Below are 18,855 nucleotides of genomic sequence, written 5' to 3'. Positions count from 1 at the left end.
GGACAGGCTAGATGTTGCCACCATTGTCGTACTGCCTAAGACCCAACCCCCCTCCCTTTCCTGCGCAGATTATAGACCCATATCTCTGATTAACAGTGAAGTAAAGATCTACGCCGCAATGCTGGCCTCCCGCCTCAAGAGGGTGATGCCCCTGCTGGTACACCCGGATCAGTGTGGATTCATGACCGGACGTAGCACGCGTCACTGTATACGAAGGCTCCAGGTGGCCCTCGCAAGGCGACATCGATTGCCCCAACACTTGGCTCTCCTATTCATCGACTTCGAAAAGGCGTTCGACTCAGTTAACTGGGAATTCCTTTTTGCGGTGCTCCGGCGCGCCGGTTTCGGGCCAAGATTTCGCAGACTGGTCCAGGCCCTGTATACAAAGCCCACGGCGCGGGTGCAGGTCAATGGAGTCTTGTCCTCGGCCTTCTCGATTCATCGGGGAACCCGACAGGGTTGCCCCCTCTCTCCTCTCCTTTTTGCCCTGGCCATTGAGCCATTGGCGAGAAGGATGAGAGAAGACCCGATTTACCAGGGTTGGAAGTGGGGCCCTCTTGCGAAGACCGAGTGGCCTTATATGCGGACGATGTCCTGTTATACATGGCAAACCCGGAAGTGACCGGACCCCGAAGTTTCCATCTACTGCGGCGTTTCGATGAGGCCTCGGGGCTCAAAATGAACCCGTCCAAATCGGTACTGGTCCCTCTGACGCGGTCACGAGACTGCTTTGACTGGCAGAAGGTGGTCCCTCTGCGCCGGCTAAGTTTTAAATATCTAGGGATAGGGGTTGCGCTGCTCCCTGAATTATCCTGGTCCCTGAACCTCAATCCACTGGCGTCTCGCGTACGGGAAGACCTTAAGCGGTGGCACTCGCTGCCACTGAATATTTTGGGCCGTTTAGCTCTGTACGAGATGATGGTCCTACTGAGTCTTTTGTATGTGGTCCAGAACTTGCCATTCACGATCCTGCACTCATGGTTTAGAAAACTGGATGGAATTACCACCTCTTTTATGTGGGGAGGAGCGAGACATAGAGTAGTGTCCCGGAGCTGCCGGAGAGAGGTATATGATGGGGGACTGGGCATGGCTAATCCTTACCTGTACTACCTGGCGACACAACTCCTGGTGGTGCATGATTGGTTCAAAGGGGGTTGGTCAGACCCAGCATATCAGGTAGAACTAGACGCTTTGGGGTATTCCCATATCCTGGATGTGCTATACGGGGCCCCGATCCCCAGAGAATTGGAGCCCATCACCAAGGCGGTCTTTTTAGCATGGAGAGCGGCTCTAAGACACACTGGCTGGAACAAAGTGGTTACACGGCAAACCCCGCTGTGGCACGGTAGCTGGCTGACAGAGACAGCCAAACTGGAGGGATTCGGGAAATGGGACACACTGGGCATATCCTTTGTGGGGGATGTGTGGAAAGGAAGTTTGATGAAGTCCTTTCAAGAAATGCAGCAAGAGTTCCAACTATCCCCAAAGCAATTCTTTAGATATCGGATTTCAACCCAGTCAAGGCCAAAACACTCATGGGAAGCCTGGGATAGAAAGGTGTCTCCCAGATCTACAAAATGCTGGTCACAAATGCACCCGGGGACCTAGGCCACCTTAGGAAGGGATGGGAGAAGTGGGTGGGACCACTTGAGAAGGAAGATTGGACGGAGGCACTGATGGCTCCCCGGACGCTGGTGGTGTCGACCAGGCTGAGGGCGACACAATTCTATTTTCTACATAAAGCATATCTGTCTCCAGATAGACTGTACAAGATGGGTGCACTCGGCTCTGCTCAATGCCCACGATGCAGGGAGGACCAGGGCGATTTCTTTCATATGATATGGTCCTGCCCCGTGATTCGAAAGTTCTGGGAGGGAGTAAATCACGAGCTGAACAATGCCTTGGAATCATCACGGGTATTGACCCCCAAAATGGTACTACTGGGAGTGGTGAATGACATGGAGGGATCTAGAGCAGACAAGATGTTGGTCGGAACAGTGACTATGGTGGCCAAGAGAGACATAGCGGCTGCTTGGAAAACCGCCAGGGGTCCCTCCCTTCAGAAATGGAGACAGGGGGTGAACTGGTGTGCAGCCCAAGAAAAAGTGGTGTATGGCTCAAGGGGATGTCCCCATAAATATGAGAAAATATGGGGGAAATGGACGGGACTGCTAAGCTAAAGGGGCTCAGACAAATGTGTACACATGCTCCTTTTTCCTTTCTCTCTGTACCACCAAATTCTGATACTTTGGAACTTCCTAGGTATCCCGAACACAGAAATGTTAGACCAGATCTAACTGTCCAGTCGGTGTCAAATAGACCAAGGTTTGTAAGTTGCTTGTATACTTTACCGGTTCCTTCTTTAAAAACAATCAAATTTGGTTATAAAAAAAAAAACCTTTAAGAATTAAGGGCCAGATGTATCAAACAATTTTGCATTCACAAACGGTGTGAATCGCAAAATCCGACCGTTTGCAAATGTAAAAATGCCTTTCAAGATTTAGGAAAGGCATTCGCAGTGCAATTTCAAGGAATGACTAAAATAGCGTTCTCTGAAATTGCGACTCCATTTAGGGAATCGCAAATTGCGATTCTCTAAATAGGAAATCGCAAATAGGGAATTCCTATTTGTGATTTCCAAAGCACATGTATCACGCATTTCCTAAATGTGAATTGGGCATTTAGGAAATGCAATTACCACCAAATCCAATTTGGTGGGAAGTATGTGCAATTTTTAAAAATGCACTATAAATGCATTTTTAAAAATGACATGTAGCGCACACCAGCCCTTTCACATGTCCACAAATATTTTTTGGGGGTGCATCAAAGGGGGCTATAGGCCCCCAGCACCTTGGGCTTTGCATTACCTAATTTGCAAATTCCTAACAGGAATTCTCAAATTAGGTGATGCAAAACCATTCGCACCTATGGGCCTACATGCCCAGAGGGATGAATGGAGTCCCATTCCCTAATTGCGATTCAGTAATAGTGATTGCGAATTTTAAGAAATCTCTATTACCAACTCGCAATTTTCATACATCCCATTTTACATTTCTTAAATAGCGATTTCTTAAAATTCGCTTTTTAAGAAATGCAAACTGGGAGCTTGATACATCTGGCCCTAAGACTCCTCTGTTGTCGTTTTTGTAGGACCAAATGGGTTCAACATATCAATCATTGAAATTTTCATTTAAAATGTTCCAAGAGAGAAACGGGTTCAGCAGGGAAGCACAAAAATCCGTGCAAGGATTATATCGCTCTATCATTTGCCCAGAAAATAGGAGCTGTAGTGCAACGTCACTGCGAAGGACATACTGACATGAACACAGAAACCTCCTACATATGTTCAAAAGGCTCAGGTCCACACCAGCCTCACAGAGGATACACTTACATAAAATGAAGCTAATAATAATATAATGAATAATAATAATAATACAATGAATATTTATATACTGAGTGATTACTCTGAAAAGGTGTTGTATATTGGACCATCCTCAATCTATTCGGGACCCCAGTGAATTTGCGTTATTGCTGACAGTGTTCCATCAATGTACAAGAACACATATGCCAAAAGGAAACTACATGATCATGCTTTTGTTCAATACCTTTGAGACTGGTGCTAGAATATTTTCAAAGAGGCTGCGGTCTATCTCTGCTGTCGGAGTTTTTGAGAGATCCCTGATTGATGTAGTCTGCAACTCCCCCAAAGTTGTACCTGCTGTATCTGGTGGGAAAAACAAGGAGAAAATTATTAACAGTTATTAATTTACCTCTTCACTTAGTTATTTTTGGCTATCACAATTAGAAAACAAAAGACTGGTTTAACTTTAAAAAAAATATATTTCATAGACAATTCGAAGCACCCTCAACACCAGTTTGAATGTGCACAAAAAAACTGTTTTTTAATGTCTACACATCTAATAGTAACGCATCTTCCAAGTTGCCCATGAACCAGATTACATTTAAGAACTAGCACGGACAAAGCCAACAAGCCTGGTATTGGTCACCAGCATTTTGGTTTTGACAATTCTTGTTTTGCTGAGGTATCTGCTAGGTCATCGTCAATCTAAAAAAAATCTTGGCTAAAGGCTAAAATATTTTTCTGATCTCAAAAAAGCACACACCAACATAGTAGTCCCTGGCCCTGAAGGGAACAATTTTGGGTGTGCATACGCTCTTGTGAAAGGGCGGCTAGGCATAACTCACGGTGAAGTAAGCCAATGGCAGAGGTGGGGTGACCCACTGCCCCATGATGCATGCTGGTGTGGGTGGAAACTAATCGTGAATGACAACAACAGCCTAATGAGTAATGCCTGGCTTTTAACAACTAAAACGACTTTGATATACACACAATTTTAGCAAAGTCAAAAGGTCTTGGCTAACACTAGACCAAAAAAGTAAATCAGTCTGGCACTGGATGCCAACCTCTTGCCTTTGCTAATGCTTTTTTGCAATGATTTTATAAATCTTTATTACATAAAGAGAGGGCTGAAAAAATAGATAAATAGAAAGCCTTGCAAAGATAAAGAGGGCTGCAGAGATACATAGTATTGCATAGATAGATAGATACATTAGACTTCTTCCTAATCAGTTCACAAAGCTCAACCTTGGCAATATAACAGGCCCAGAAATGGCCAACCCTATCCCTTGTGGAAGTAGACTATTAAAATATATCGTGTTGTATAGCCTTGCATAGAAAATCTACTGTGTTGCTTTTAGTCTTGCCTTTGCATGAGCCAGAGCAGGAGAGTGGTGGACGGTACAAAGATGAAGGGCGTAATTGGAAGCAAAGAGTAGGATAGTAGCTAAGCATGCTGGCAAGGATAGCATTGAGCAAGAATGATCAGAGGTTGAGGGTTAATGCTAGAACAACAGCCCTGGGAAATAGGGAAGAAAGGGGCCTTGAAGTGGAACAGAAGGCCCTTTACCAGAAGCAAGCCCTTGACCTAGAACACTAGGCCTCATAAGACTAACTGTAACTTGGTCAGTAGAGAGGAATGCCCATAACATACAAATTGACATCCACATTTTTAAAGGATGTGTTGTTGCCACACTGGTGTAAACTGCCTCACTTTCTGATCAATGATAATCTATACAGTGCTTGATTAGCTGGTGAACAGAGCCACTTACAATAAATTTACAGGAACGTTTGTGTTGCAAAATATTGCAGCGTGACTGCTGCTGATTGGCTGTGAAATGGTTACATGTATTCTGTTGAGAATGAGTAAAACGTAATCGTGTATAAACCAGAGCGCTGTCAACTTTGTTAATGAATGCTTTCCAGTGGTAATTTCCGTTAGCCATTAAATGCTTCATGCTGATGCCAGAAGTCTTCTGAAATTTACTCACATGAAAAAAACTGTGTTTTCATCTACACCATCAGTCTAAAGTAAGAGAATTTCACGATTTAGAAGGGGGGTGAAGCTCAGAAGGGAAGTCCAAGTAAAGGTGCCATGCAGGAATCAGTCTGAATACAGGATCAAGGGGGCATCCATTCGAACCGTGGCCAGACTAAGGAGGCCAGAACCCTTCATTGCTGCAGAAGAGGTGCTTGATTGATGGTGGATCCTAAGTGCTTATAGCATGGTGTGATTTCCCACAGCACGGGATGCACATTCAAACTAGTCAGGGTCAAGCAGGACTATGGAGCCAAGAAGCACTAACTGCTGCAAATGAGGTGCTTCATTGGTGGTGGGCTCTGAGTACTTACAGCGGTGTGATTTCATGTAATGTGGGACACACACTTGAACTGCTGTAAAGGTTGGGCAAGATTACAGAGCCCAGAACACTTCACTGCTGCAGAGGAGGTGCTCGATTGGTCATGGGCCCCAAGTGCTTATAGTGCGGTGTGATTTCCCGCTGCGTGGGATGCGCCTGGAACAAGGGCAGATCCTTATGCACCCGTCAGCATCCGGGCCACCCCTCTTTCGCCTGCTGTAAGAGATGGGCATGGGGAAACAAAAGAACACAGATACCACGGGCTCCATTCTAGATTGTTTTTTAGGCACTGCTGTAGTAATAATACGCTGGAAAACAGTGCTGGCTAAAAGGAGGCTCTAACTTGACAACAAAAATCACTCAAAGTCCCTCATTCTAACACCCTCTAGTGTTCCTGCACATGACATGCCTATTGACCCAACAAGTTCAATAGGGCCAGCAATCAAAGATAGGTCAGACTTCTTTGAGACAGTTGTCAAACGGAAAAAAGGGGCAGGAAAAGTTAAAGTTCATCTAAACAGGGAGTTTGTACATCTGATGACTTGTCTGCACCAGCTCACAGCGAACCTTGTCTATTTGACTCCTTACTGTTGCAACGTGATATTATGTTAAAGGAGCAACTTATGCCAATCTATGACAAGTGCGAACACGTTGATGATTTGCTGAGCCGGGGTGTGTCTGAAAATGCTTGCAATTTTGTTCGCAATTCTCTCCAGGAGTTTACCCTGGTCAGCTGTGCAGACAGGACTCAACTGTTCCCTGGTATTGATCCGTGGCCTGTAGCAGGCCTGGGTCCATAGCTGGTTGCAGCTGCCGGAGGCTACATGAACTGGCCCAAAGGAAGATATCCTGTACTTAAAGATCAAAGCCATACACTGGATTTCCAAGCATCTGGGCTTGAGTAATTACAATTCTGATCACAATTTGTTTGCTAGGGGAGTCCAATGGATTTGGCTCTCTCCAAAATCATTTCAAGGTAACTGCACAATCAATTTTTAGAAAGCCTTTCTATGTCAGGACATTTATCAATGCGCTAAGCACTGTTGTATTCAGGTTTTTTTCTGTAAGCCATCAATATTCTGCCCTATCACTCATGGACCCTGTTCCCAAGATATCCCATAACGCACCTCTCTTTCATAGGCACACATCCATGCAGAGCTTTGACATTGTTGTAGTGCAGGAAATCTGGTCAGTCGAGGAAACTATCTATGATGGATATGTCGGTTTGTCTGCTCCAGCTGTCAAATCCAACTCAGAGAAGAAGGGACTATCGGTATGGTTCAAACTTGCAGCTAAGTTGAACATTACCACTTTTGACACGTGGAACAAAGGGATCCATGTTTTAATAGAGTGTTGTAAATAATGTAATTTCTTTTGATACATTTTATATGATAATTTTACGTATTGCAATATCACAAACTATCGTGAATTATTTAAGCGTATAGAGTCATTGCTGGTTTCTTCTAAAACAAATTTTTCAGCACGAAAATAGGTGATCTACAAGGAATCTAATGCAATTTAGACACTGAAACTTACCCTATGACCTATTCTCCACCTCAACACCACATCACAAAAGAGGGACTGATCATTCTTGGCAAGCTTATCTTGGAACGCATTTTGGTTAAAATACATGAAAGTGTTGCGTCCAGCAGGTTGCAAATTCCCACTTTTTTTGGAAAAGGGCGTTTGCCTACTGTTGATTACATCTTCCTGTCTAGTATTTGTTAGTCATTTAGTTTCTTATGAAGTCATTGACATGAACACTGGACTTGTGCTGTTAGCTCCTCTACTCGTGATACGAACCATTTTGAAGGTACACTCCCATCTGAGACTCCACAATGATAATTTGTACCTTGCGTGGGTCCTGTCGAATTCTGCTACTTTCCTGGAAACCATAATTAAATTCAAACTTATCTTTTTTCTCATTAGTCTTTACGACAAGGTGGGGGAATTATAACATTTTCCTTGCTTTTAATGAGTTATGTGTTATAATTAAAAGCCTATTATTCACACTCACTGAAGAACAAGTTACTTACCTTCAGTAATGATTTATCTGGTACAGACATATTCTAGTTGTAGATTCCTTACCTTAGAATTTCCCCAGGTCTCAGTCTGGATGTGGAGATTTTTCTTTGAACAGCACCCCTGTGTGCCAATAGGTGGCGTCGGGTGACTCTATATCCGTAGTTGGCGTCGTGGTGCCCGGATATGACACCGCGGGATGTAGATAGGCGCCATCCCATCGCACTGTCACAGTTTCTTTTCACAACTTTCCACGCCAGAAGCACAGAGCCATGAAGAGCACTGATACTGGTGCACATGAAAACTAGGGCTCTGAAAGGGAAGTCCCTAACCCTAGAAATCAATTCCCAGAGTGGGGGAGGATGAGTGGGTCAGAAAGGAATATGCAACTAGAATGTCTGTACCAGATAAATCTTTACCAAAGTTAAGTAACTTGTGCATCTGATAGAGACTTCTAGTTGCAGATTACTTACCTTAGAATAGATACCCAAGCAAAACCAGTCCCAGAGGCAGGTCTGCGAATGAGGATCATAATAGGAAGCCCTGCTGGACCGAATGGTTAATGTAGACATCTCTGTGGACCTGACTGTCCAGGCAGTAATGTTTAGTGGATATGTGCAAGGACACCCACATTGCTGTCTGACAGATATCCAGAACTGGAACTCCACGTGCTAATACAGGGGTTGCAGCTGTTGCCTGGGCAGAGTAGGCGTGCAAACCCTCAGGGGGTTGATGCTTAGCCAAAGCGTAGCACAGTTTAATCCACAGAACAACCCATCTTGAGATGGTTCTCTTCTGGACTGCCCGACCCTTCTTCACACCCACACAGCCCACAGAAAGTTGATCATCCACCCAGCACTTTCAAGTACGATTGAGGTAGAACCCCAATGCTCTTTTTGGATCCAAGTGGTGGAGTCTCTCCAATTCCTTAATGGGGTCTGGGGGCATGTAAAAAGTAGGCAAAGTGATGCATTGGCCTAAATGAAAAGGCGTGATCACATTAGGGGGAAAAGAAGCCCTAATACGAAGCACCACCTTGTCAGGGTGGACAGAGAGAAAAGGTGGCTTAGAAGAAAGAGCCTGTAACTCACTTGCGGGCAGAGGTGATAGCCTCAAGGAAGGCTGTTTTCAGAGTTAGCAGGCAGAGTGGACAATTGTGAAGCGGTTAATTTATAGTGAACAAAATAATAGCGAAAATGTCCCAAGGATACTCCGGGTACCAAGAGAGGAATCCCAGGTATCGGTGGAGGAGATCTCAGAAAAACAAACCAGTCATACAATAAGATGTAAAAATATATCAGAGAAATTACTCACTACAATATGTCTTTAATTACTATAAATATGCTCAAAATGATGTCCGACAGATAAATAGCAATCAAATAAGAACCCACAATGTGAACCCTTGAAAACAAAACAGAGACTAAAACCCAATAAACACATTCATACTGCTTCACTCATACCGTACTAAAACATGAGAATAACATGGACGAAACTAAATGCATAAGACCAACCATGATTTAGTACATATGATTACACATTATGCCTGCATCTAGCGAGCCACTCAATCTCACCAGAAATAATGTAGAAAGATGACTCTCCATGAATGTCAATAAGGTTTATATTTAGGCCCCTCCTCATATTAGACAAAAACATTAATTATACTTTGCAAAACCATATCCATGTTGATTCCAACAAATGTCCTTTTTATTTGTAGTAGTGCCGACGTACGTTTCGGTGACCAGCGGCCCAAAGCGGGTGGCTCACCTTCTTCAGGGCACAAAATCTTAATATAATATACAGTCGTTCCAGGGAACAATTTATAATTCTGGAATGTAAAAAACTAAATAAATATATCTATGATTAGGACATCTCCAAACCAACCATACAGACAGAGGACAAACAAACACCACCAAAAAAATTAAGAAACATAGAAAAAAGAAAGAAAGAACAAAGACACTAGCCAATAGTTGGTGATGGTGCCAATACCTATAGAATACAGGAGAAAAGAAAAGACAAATGACGTCTATCCTAGTTTATATAGTCCAAGTGTACCCATGTTAGGCAGATGTGATTTAAATATGCATGCTCCAAGCTAATAATTTAAATCCAGAAAAAATACACCAAAGGTGCTCTCTTTTTTCTTATTACCCCAAGGTGCTCTATATAAAAATTGCTGAAAAAAAGGCAATACCTCACTAAGTAGCAAAAGGAACTGATACAAAAGATGGAACTAATCTCCACCCGACCGGGTTGTTCTTCTCACGGATAACATGTCTAGAGGTACCTGCACACAATCAAACAACGAGTATAAATATATGGGTCATGAAGATATTTTGTATCCGTAAATTATACCGACAGGGAGGCTTCACTAAACAGATGCGTCTCCTCCAATGACTACATCTTGGTCAGCGACCTTGTACCTTAGTCTCTGTTTCTTACCTTGTACTCCTATTGATACACGGATCTAGTAGCCATGTGTTGCACAACGAGAGCGGCTAGTGCAGCCAGATTCAAGCAATACGAGCATACGGGAGACAGACCGGTTTGCTGGAAACAGACCGGCATCATAGCCGGCTACATGTACTATCCCAAGAAAGGCTCTCCGTGCTCCACAATGTAAGCAATGCCCGGAACAACCGAAATCCCGTCCGTTCTAAAACTAAAAGCCAACCTGACCTGAAAACCAGATGGAGCTTATAAGCAGGAAAAACCCTGTATGAGCCCGAAAGAAATTGGGTAAATGATGGAAACAGACAGAGGACACTATATCAACATGGAGAAAACTCCAATGAAATCATGATCGCCATATTGGAATGGATAGTTATAATGCATTTCTCACCACCTATGCCATAAACTATGTTGGAAACAACGAATCAATGGGCATCACCTTGAACAAGATGTTAGTAGTACAATTATAGCAACTTCCTTTCTAAACACAATCTAAAACAGGAGCAAAAGGCTGAAAGAAAAAAAAAGTTTAAAATTCTTGTTAACTAGTTCTTGCAAAAGAGAACCATATAAGTGACCTATTGTGATACCTTACACTCCTATCCACCATCTTAAGGCATTCATTTTATAAATATAGTAACCTGTTCCAAATGCTCGATTGTACAACAAAAGAGGGCATGAGCGGCATCATGGAGTAAATGTTTTATACTGTCTCTGTGACAACTCTTTTTGAAAAATTTAAGAACTCTTAACTAGCGGGACATGTAGCAAACAGGAACTTGCGTTCGCTTCACAGGAAAGTGTTTTCCCATGGAATTCGTTCATTAAGTCCTTTGTTTACTGTATCAAAAAAATAAATCCAAAAGGCTTCCTGTTTTTTCCTGTACTTGTCCTGTTCAACTTGTCCTGTTCAACATGTGCTGCATACATTTTTTCTAGTATAATCCATTGTAGTTCCCTTTCATGGTGTTGTTTTTCCCTACAATGGTCTACCAGTGGGCTTTGAAGGCGTGCATGCCTAATCACTGACTTATGCTCACTGAAGCGTAGTTTAAACTGACATCCCGTTTCTCCTATGTAACCCATATGACAAGGACATAGAATACAATAAATAATGTTGCAAGTTAAACAATTTGTCAGGTTTTTTAGGCTTATTGTTTTATTGTTGTAATCAAATGTGTAGGGGGACTATGGCTTGTGCAAAGGCATGAGAGGTGCCACATTGGTGGTTACCCAATACCGGTTTGGTCCCTGTAATACTCTTTTGAATGAATGTATTTTGACACTTGACATGAGATTGTACCAGTTTGTCTCTCAGATTAGAGTTTTTTTTTAACGCAAACATAGGTCTCAAAAGGGTAATATTTCAATCCCTGGTATTCAAAATGTTCCAACTGGTGTTGATTATTCCTTGTATCTTATTATTTATACTCATATGCCTAATGACACATACCAACCTGTTTTGTTCCTTTTTTTGTTTTTGGTGAGTTTCTAATAAATTATCCAGATTGTAATATTTTGCCCTTTTATAGGCATCCTTTACTACTTGATATGGATAGCCTCTCTGAAGAAAATTCTCTTTTTTTGCAGCATTCTTAACATATTCAGCCAAATTGCTGCAATTTCTTCGAATTCTAAGAAATTGGCTAAAAGGAATACTTTGTCTTTGGCTTGTGGGATGATAGCTCTTAAAATGTAATTGCGTATTCTTAGCTGTTGGTTTTGTATACAGAGTCACTAGGAGATGTTCCCTTTCTTCAAAAATCAAAATGTCTAAAAACTCTATCTTGTGATTACTGTAATTGGAAGTGAATTTGAGGTTGATGCCACAAAGGTTCAGCCATTCTATAAATTCCAAACGTTGATCTTCCTCTCCTTCCCAAATAAAAAAGATGTAATCAATGTACCGTCTCCAATTCATGACATTTTCAATGAAAGGGGCAATTTCATTATATATGAATTTCCTCTCAAATAGTCCCATATATATATTGGCTACACTTGGGGCACAAGCGGCTCCCATGCTGACTCCCTTGATCTGTTTAAATACTTCACCATCAAATTCAAATATATTATTTGTTAACACTTTATCCAGACAACTCATGATGAACTCTACAGAAACATCATTGGTTTCTTCTGTGAGTATCTGTCCGACAGCATTGTTTGCTGCTTCTTGGGTGATGTTAGTATATAGGGCCTCAATATCCAAGGTGACTAAAAAAGCTCTATTAGGATTAAACTCTGGTCCCTCAGTTCTAGTTATCATATGCCCTGTATCTCTTATGTAGGAAGGAAACTTGGTAACCAAAGGTTTAAGGACAAAAATCAATATATTTTGATATAGGTTCAGTCGCTTATCCAATGGTCGAAACAATAGGTCGGGGGAGGGGGGTGGGGGGATCGTTTACATGTTTATGCATTTTAGGTACTCCGTAGATGGTAGGTAATTTCGGCTTACTAACCAACAAGTATCCCACTTGGGCGTTCGTTATAGCACCACTAAGGGTGCCACAAGTACAGATGGCTCTGTTCTTTGAGCTAATATATGTATTAGGATTAGTTCCTATTTTGTTATAGTGTGTTGTCACTGCAAGCATAGTTCTCATCTTTTGTTTATAGATTTCAGGCTTCATCAGCACAATACCTCCTCCTTTGTCACATGGTTTAACAGTAATTTCTTTGTTCTGAAGATGTCGAAGAGCTTTTGATTGTTCTACAGTAAGGTTCGGAACAGGAGACAGTATGTACTTAAGTGCCCTGTTGATTTTATTATAGACTTTCTTCTCAAATACCCCCACTTCTGGGCCCAAAGATTCTAAATTAGGAATAAATTTGGATTGAGATTTAAAGGTCTCTATGAAGTATTCTTGGTTAGTGTCTCTATGTTGGAAGAACTTTTTCTGTCTGATTTTACGAAAGAACGACTGCATATCACTCATAATTTCAAATTCATTCACTCTTTCACTGGGAACAAAAGTGAGCCCTTTATTCAGAAGTTCCAAAGTGGGTCTTTCTATTTGGGATCCAGTCAAATTGAATATTGGGAAGGACTCTGTGATGTCTAACTCTTCCAGTATTGATGTCTTCTGGTTTGAAGAAATTGATGGGATTGATCCATCTGATGGTATGGTCTCCCTCTTCTTCTGTTTTGTGACCGTCCCTGGGACCTGGTCCAGCTCCCCCAATTGTTTAAAAAAGTATTAGGTTTTGTGATCTTATTTTGTGCTAGGTCATGTCTATTCAACCCTCCTTCTCCATCAGATTCATAGGTGTCTGAAAACGTGACTCTCTGTCTTCGATAAGTATAATTATTCATACCTTGACCTGCATTAATCCCCTCTACATAAAAGTTTTCCTTTAAGTATGGATAGACTCTCTCTAATGAAAAGAGACGTAGATCTTTCTTAAGTTTGTCTGTCATTCTTTTGATTAAATATTCTTGATAAGTTTCAATCTCGGTATCTATCTTTTCTAATGTTTTCTTAGCTTCTTCCAATACTTCCTTTTGTTTGATCTTAGTCTCCAGAGCAATCATTTCATTTTCAAGAGTACTTATCATTTCCTTAGCTGTCTCTATTATCAAGATCATCCAATCCCTTGAACACCTATTGGCTATTAAAGACAATTTTTCCAAGAATGACCGAATCTCTGCGAAAAGTCCAGGGATATTTCTAACCCTTAAGCCCATTGGAATAACTCCAGCTTTTAGCTATTCCATTATCAAATTGGCATGCGCTTCAACTCTTTTCATTTTCTTTTTTAAATTGATGAGCATCCATCCATCCTCGTTATATTCTTTGAACTGGCTGTTGTTACTAGTGTCACTTATAGCTTTACCGACCAATGGTAAAAACTGTTCTTCTGAGAATCCGAACGTTTTTAGTGAATCCATGTTATGAAATGTACACTCACAAAACAAACAGAAGCAAGGGGAAAAAAACAGACCAGAAAAAAAAAAAAAAAAAAAAAAAAAACAATACACAAAAACAAACAACAACCAAACAACAAAAACCCTAAGCAGCATGGCTGCGGGAACAAAGTTCAATGCAAAGGGCACCCCAATAGACAACTGGGACTGGGGAATATATGATCAAAATAATAGCAAAAATGTCCCAAGGATACTCCGGGTACCAAGAGAGGAATTCCAGGTATCAGTGGAGGAAATCCCAGAAAAACAAACCAGACATACAATAAGATGTAAAAATGTATCAGAGAAATTACTCAATACTATGGGGGTCATTATGATCCCCGGTAGTTCAGCCCGCCATGCCGAAGGCGGGTAAAAAGACCGGCATGGCGGGATGAACCGCCATATAATGTACACATGGAGGGCCACCATAGGTGGCCCTCATCCACCGCCAGGCTGCCGCCGACAGGCAGCCTGGCGGTGGAAGGAATCATCATCCGATAGAGCAGCACTGCTGCCCATCAGATAATGATCCCTACAGCCATCAGCCTTTCCCTGGCAGGTTCCCCTGCCAGAGAAAGGCTGTCGGAAGGGGTGCTCCGGGGCCCCTGCACTGCCCATCCATTTGGTATGGGCAGTGCAGGGGCCCCTGTGCAGTGCCCCATCGCGCAGGTCACTGTCCTATTTACGGGTAGTGATCTGCGCGACGGGTGCAGCTGCACCCGCCGTACTGAGGCATTGACAGAGTCGCCGGCAATGTCCCGGCCAGGCATTCTGCTGGGCCGGCGGGCAGAAACAATGTTTCCGCCCGCCGGCCCAGCAAAATGTTCATTATGCGGCCGGCGGGGACCTAGGGGGGCTGGCAGTCCGTTAAATAACCACAGCCTGAACACAGCGGTTAACACCGCCATGTTCATAATGAGGGCCTAGATTTCTTTAATTACTATAAATATGCTCAAAATGATGTCCAACAGATAAATGGCAATCAAATAAGAACCCACAATGTGAACCCTGGAAAACAAAACAGAGACTAAAACCCAATAAACACATTCATACTGCTTCACTCATACCGTATTAAAACATAAGAATAACATGGACTAAACTAAATGCATAGGACCAACCATGATTTAGTACATACGATTACACATTAGGCATGCATCAAGCGGGCCACTCAGTCTCGCCAGAAAAAATTTAGAAAGATGATTGTTCATGAATGTTAATAAGGTGTATCTTTTGGCTCCTCCTCAAATTAGACAAAAACATTAATTATACTTTGCAAAACAATGTCCATGTTGATTCCAACAAATGTCCTTTTTATTTGTAGTAGTGCCGACGTACGTTTCGGTGACCAGCATCCCTGGGCGGGTCGCTCACCTTCTTCAGGGCACAAAATCTTAATATATATACAGTCGTTCCAGGGAACAATTTTTAGATACATAATTCTGGAATGTAAAAAACAAAATGCATTGACCTTCGTTCCCGCAGCCATGCTGCTTATGGTTTTTGTTGTTTGTGTATTGTTTTTTTGAGTTTTATTATTTTTCTGTTCTGTTTTTTTCCCCTGCACCTGGAAGCACAAAGAAATCTCCCTTGGAGTGAAGGAGTCACACTCCTGCATCTGCTGGCACCTCGAAACAACATCGACTGGCTGGTGGGGTCTGCCGTCTCAGATATCTGAAGACACTGCTTTACAGGTGGTGAGTCTGTGGCTTCCTCTGGGTCCTGCTCGTCTTCTGACTCAACTTGGGAGACTGTAGGCCCCTGTCCTTCCACTGGACTAGAACCCCTGTGCACCGCGACTGTTGCACTTGCCAAGGCTTGTTGACTCGCCCTCCAGGAGATCTTCAAGCATCAAGAAGCCCTGGCCTTCAGCACTCTGCAACTTGAAGATCAGCCCCTGTCCTGCAACTCCTGCAACGTGGTACTTGTTTTGTTGTGCTGCTGAGGCCTCCTTTGTCCATCACGTGTGGGTCGCTCATGGGGGCTCCAAGACTTCTGCTGGTCTTCCTGCATGCTGAGGACCAGCCCTGACTCCCCCTCCAGGGTTGATTCTCATGGACAATGCTGTTTCCCAAAGCTTTGCAAATACTTCTTCAGCTTCTGCTTGCGTTTGCCAGTGTTTGTTGGTGACCTGGCTGTTTACTGACCCTCCTGCAACCCGGCAACCATTGAAGGACAGCTTGTGGGTGGCTCCTGGGCTTTTCTGCAGCTCCTGGACCCCGCACTTGGACTTCTTCTTCCACCAACTTGCAGTAACCTCATCTCTAAGAGGGTGGGCATTTCCACCTGGGCACCTCCAAAGGTGCTGGAGTCTGCCCCCTTCATTTTCAGCTCCTCCACATGTGAAATCCGTCCCTGGGTTCCCCCTGCCTAGTCCGTGGGCTGCAACAGCAGCTGGACAATCCGAAACATCCACTGACTTCAGAGAGAGTCCATTCTCCCCTCTGCATCGGGGTCCCCAGGTGTAGGTAATTCTGGGTATCCTGGGGTGGGGGCCCTCTCATTCCTTCCTCTTGCCTGCTGGTATCCCCCGGATCCTCTGGGAAGGGTCCTAAATCCCACAAACTTTAACCACAACTCCTAGCCTATGGGACGACTGGGTGGGTAACTACCTTGCACCTGGTCGCTGGGGACACTTACCGTACTTACCTCTGGTGTTTTCATCCACACCAGCTCCTAGCTAACTACCAAACTTACTTTGGTTGGGTTCACTATCTCACATTCCACTTTCAGTATATGGTTTGGCCTTCCTATACAGCCCTGCATATTTTATGCTATTTCTGTTGGTTGTTTTGTGTATATATTGTGTGTAGATATCTCCAAAGGGAGATATACCAATGCTAGTCTAGTAATAGTGCTTTAATAAAGAATCCTTTATTTTTGCAACACTTGTGTGTTTCTTTCTTGTAAGTAAGTTTCTGTGTGACTACTGTGGTATTGCAAGTGCTTTACATTCCCCCTGGATAAAATTCAACTGCTTGCCTCAGCTACCCCTAGAATGCCACACCATAGATGTACACCATAAATTGAGCCAGCCTCCTACACTGACCTTTCATAAAGCAAAGCTCTGACCCCCCCTTTATGTGAAGGAGGATGACATCACTGTGTTGCCACTTAGTCTGGGGGTTGGGGGAGAGAGAGCCTGCTCACAGTTCAGCTATGAACCTCCTGGTCACTATACAGCAACATGCTGTGTACAGTGAGCTGAAGCCACATGATGAGACTTGCTTCCAAAATGGGAGAAGCAGTTGGTCCTAGGAGTCAAGGTACCTTGCAGGTTATCAATGGGTGTACTAAGAAGTCTAGCATTTCCGCAGTGGGTCAAAGTGGGAGAACCCTCACGCAAAACTACTTTTGAGGTAGGGTCTCCATTTACACTGTTTGACACCAGAGGGTGCTGTGCTGAAACAGTAAATGTGCAACAAAACCTAGTGTTTTTTGATTGTTACTAAAAAAACAAATATTCCCTTCTATGGTGTATTATCGGTTATAATTCACTTTAAATGAAAACCGGAAACCCTAGTGTTGTGCTTTTCTTTCCCTGTACCCCAAGTGCTCCTACTCTTTTTGGTGTGGTAAGACCGCTTATGCTAACGTTTGAATGGAAATTCTGAGCAATATTAATGGATCATGACAGCTTATGATTATTATTCTTTCAAATGTGTCCTGTAGTTTGTTTCTTGCACTGAAGCTACAGCTGCTGCCACTTCACAGACTGGGTTCTGCCTTCCTGGAGTCTGGGCAGCCCAGTCCCAGGAAGGCAGAACAAAGCATTTCCTCTGGGAGCAGGGTGTTACACCCGCTCCCTTTGGAAATAGGTGTTACAGGCTGGGGAGGGGTAGCCCCCCCAGCCTCTGGGAATGCTTTGAAGGGCACAGATGGTACCTTCCTTGCAATAACCAGTCTACACCTGTTCAGGGACCCTTTCTCCCCTGCTCTGGCAGGAAACTGGACAAAGGAAAGGGGAGTGACCACTTCCCTGTAAAATCACCACCCCAGGGGTGGTGCCCAGAGCTCCTCCAGTGTGTCCCAGACTTCAGCCATCTTGCTTTGCAAGGTGTGGGGGCACTCTGGAGGGCTCTGAGTGGCCAGTGCCATTAGGTGACATCAGAGACCCCTCCTGAAAGGTCCATACCTGATAAGGTAGCCAACACCCTTCTCAGGGCTATTTAGGCTCTCTCCTGTGGGTTCTCTTCAGATTCTGCTTGCAAGTTTCCTTCAGAAATCCTCTGCAACAACTTCAGACTCTTCTGCCCTCGGATCAACCGCAGCCTGCTCCAAGAAACGCTGTAACTGCAACAAAGTGTCTACAAAAGACACTTTTCTTTAGCAACCCCAGCTCCAAGTCAGCAACTGCAACAGTTTCCATGGTGTGCATACTCTGGGGTCTCCCTGTCTTCATCCTGCACCAGAAGGACTGAAGAAATCTCCTGTGGAGTGACGGAGTACCTCCCCTGCTCCAAGCAGGCACCTTCCAAGACGACAAACGGTACCCTGGGACTCCTCTCACAGCAACAAGCATGCTCCTAAGGTCACAGAGTGTGGACATTATCAACACACTGTCCTGAGGTCCTGCTAACGCAATTTGGAGGAGGTAAGACCTTGCCTTCCCTGAGAATGACAGTACCCCTGTGCATTGTGTCTTCTTCGCCTCCTTAGGCCCCTGTGCACCGCATCTTCTTCACATCCTGAGGCCTCTGTGCACTATTTGCTAAATTCCATTGTGCACAGCCTGGCCCAGGTCCCCAGCACTCCACCCTGCG

General features: G+C 43.6%; 1 protein-coding gene across 2 annotated transcripts in view; it reads right to left on the bottom strand.

Moving 5' to 3' along the window:
- The window catches only part of USP54 (ubiquitin specific peptidase 54), a 1,958,070-nt gene that overhangs the window by 330,952 nt on the left and 1,608,263 nt on the right, over nucleotides 1-18,855 (bottom strand). For both annotated transcript variants that reach the window (XM_069240548.1, XM_069240549.1), the window contains one exon: nucleotides 3,606-3,724. In XM_069240548.1, the coding sequence (XP_069096649.1) occupies nucleotides 3,606-3,724 (119 nt within the window). The remainder of the gene's footprint in view (nucleotides 1-3,605; nucleotides 3,725-18,855) is intronic.

The sequence above is a fragment of the Pleurodeles waltl genome, chromosome 6 (assembly GCF_031143425.1).
Source record: "Pleurodeles waltl isolate 20211129_DDA chromosome 6, aPleWal1.hap1.20221129, whole genome shotgun sequence".
NCBI lineage: Eukaryota > Metazoa > Chordata > Amphibia > Caudata > Salamandridae > Pleurodeles > Pleurodeles waltl.
Note: the sequence above shows the minus strand (reverse complement) of the source record. Positions and strands in the feature narration are given on the sequence as shown.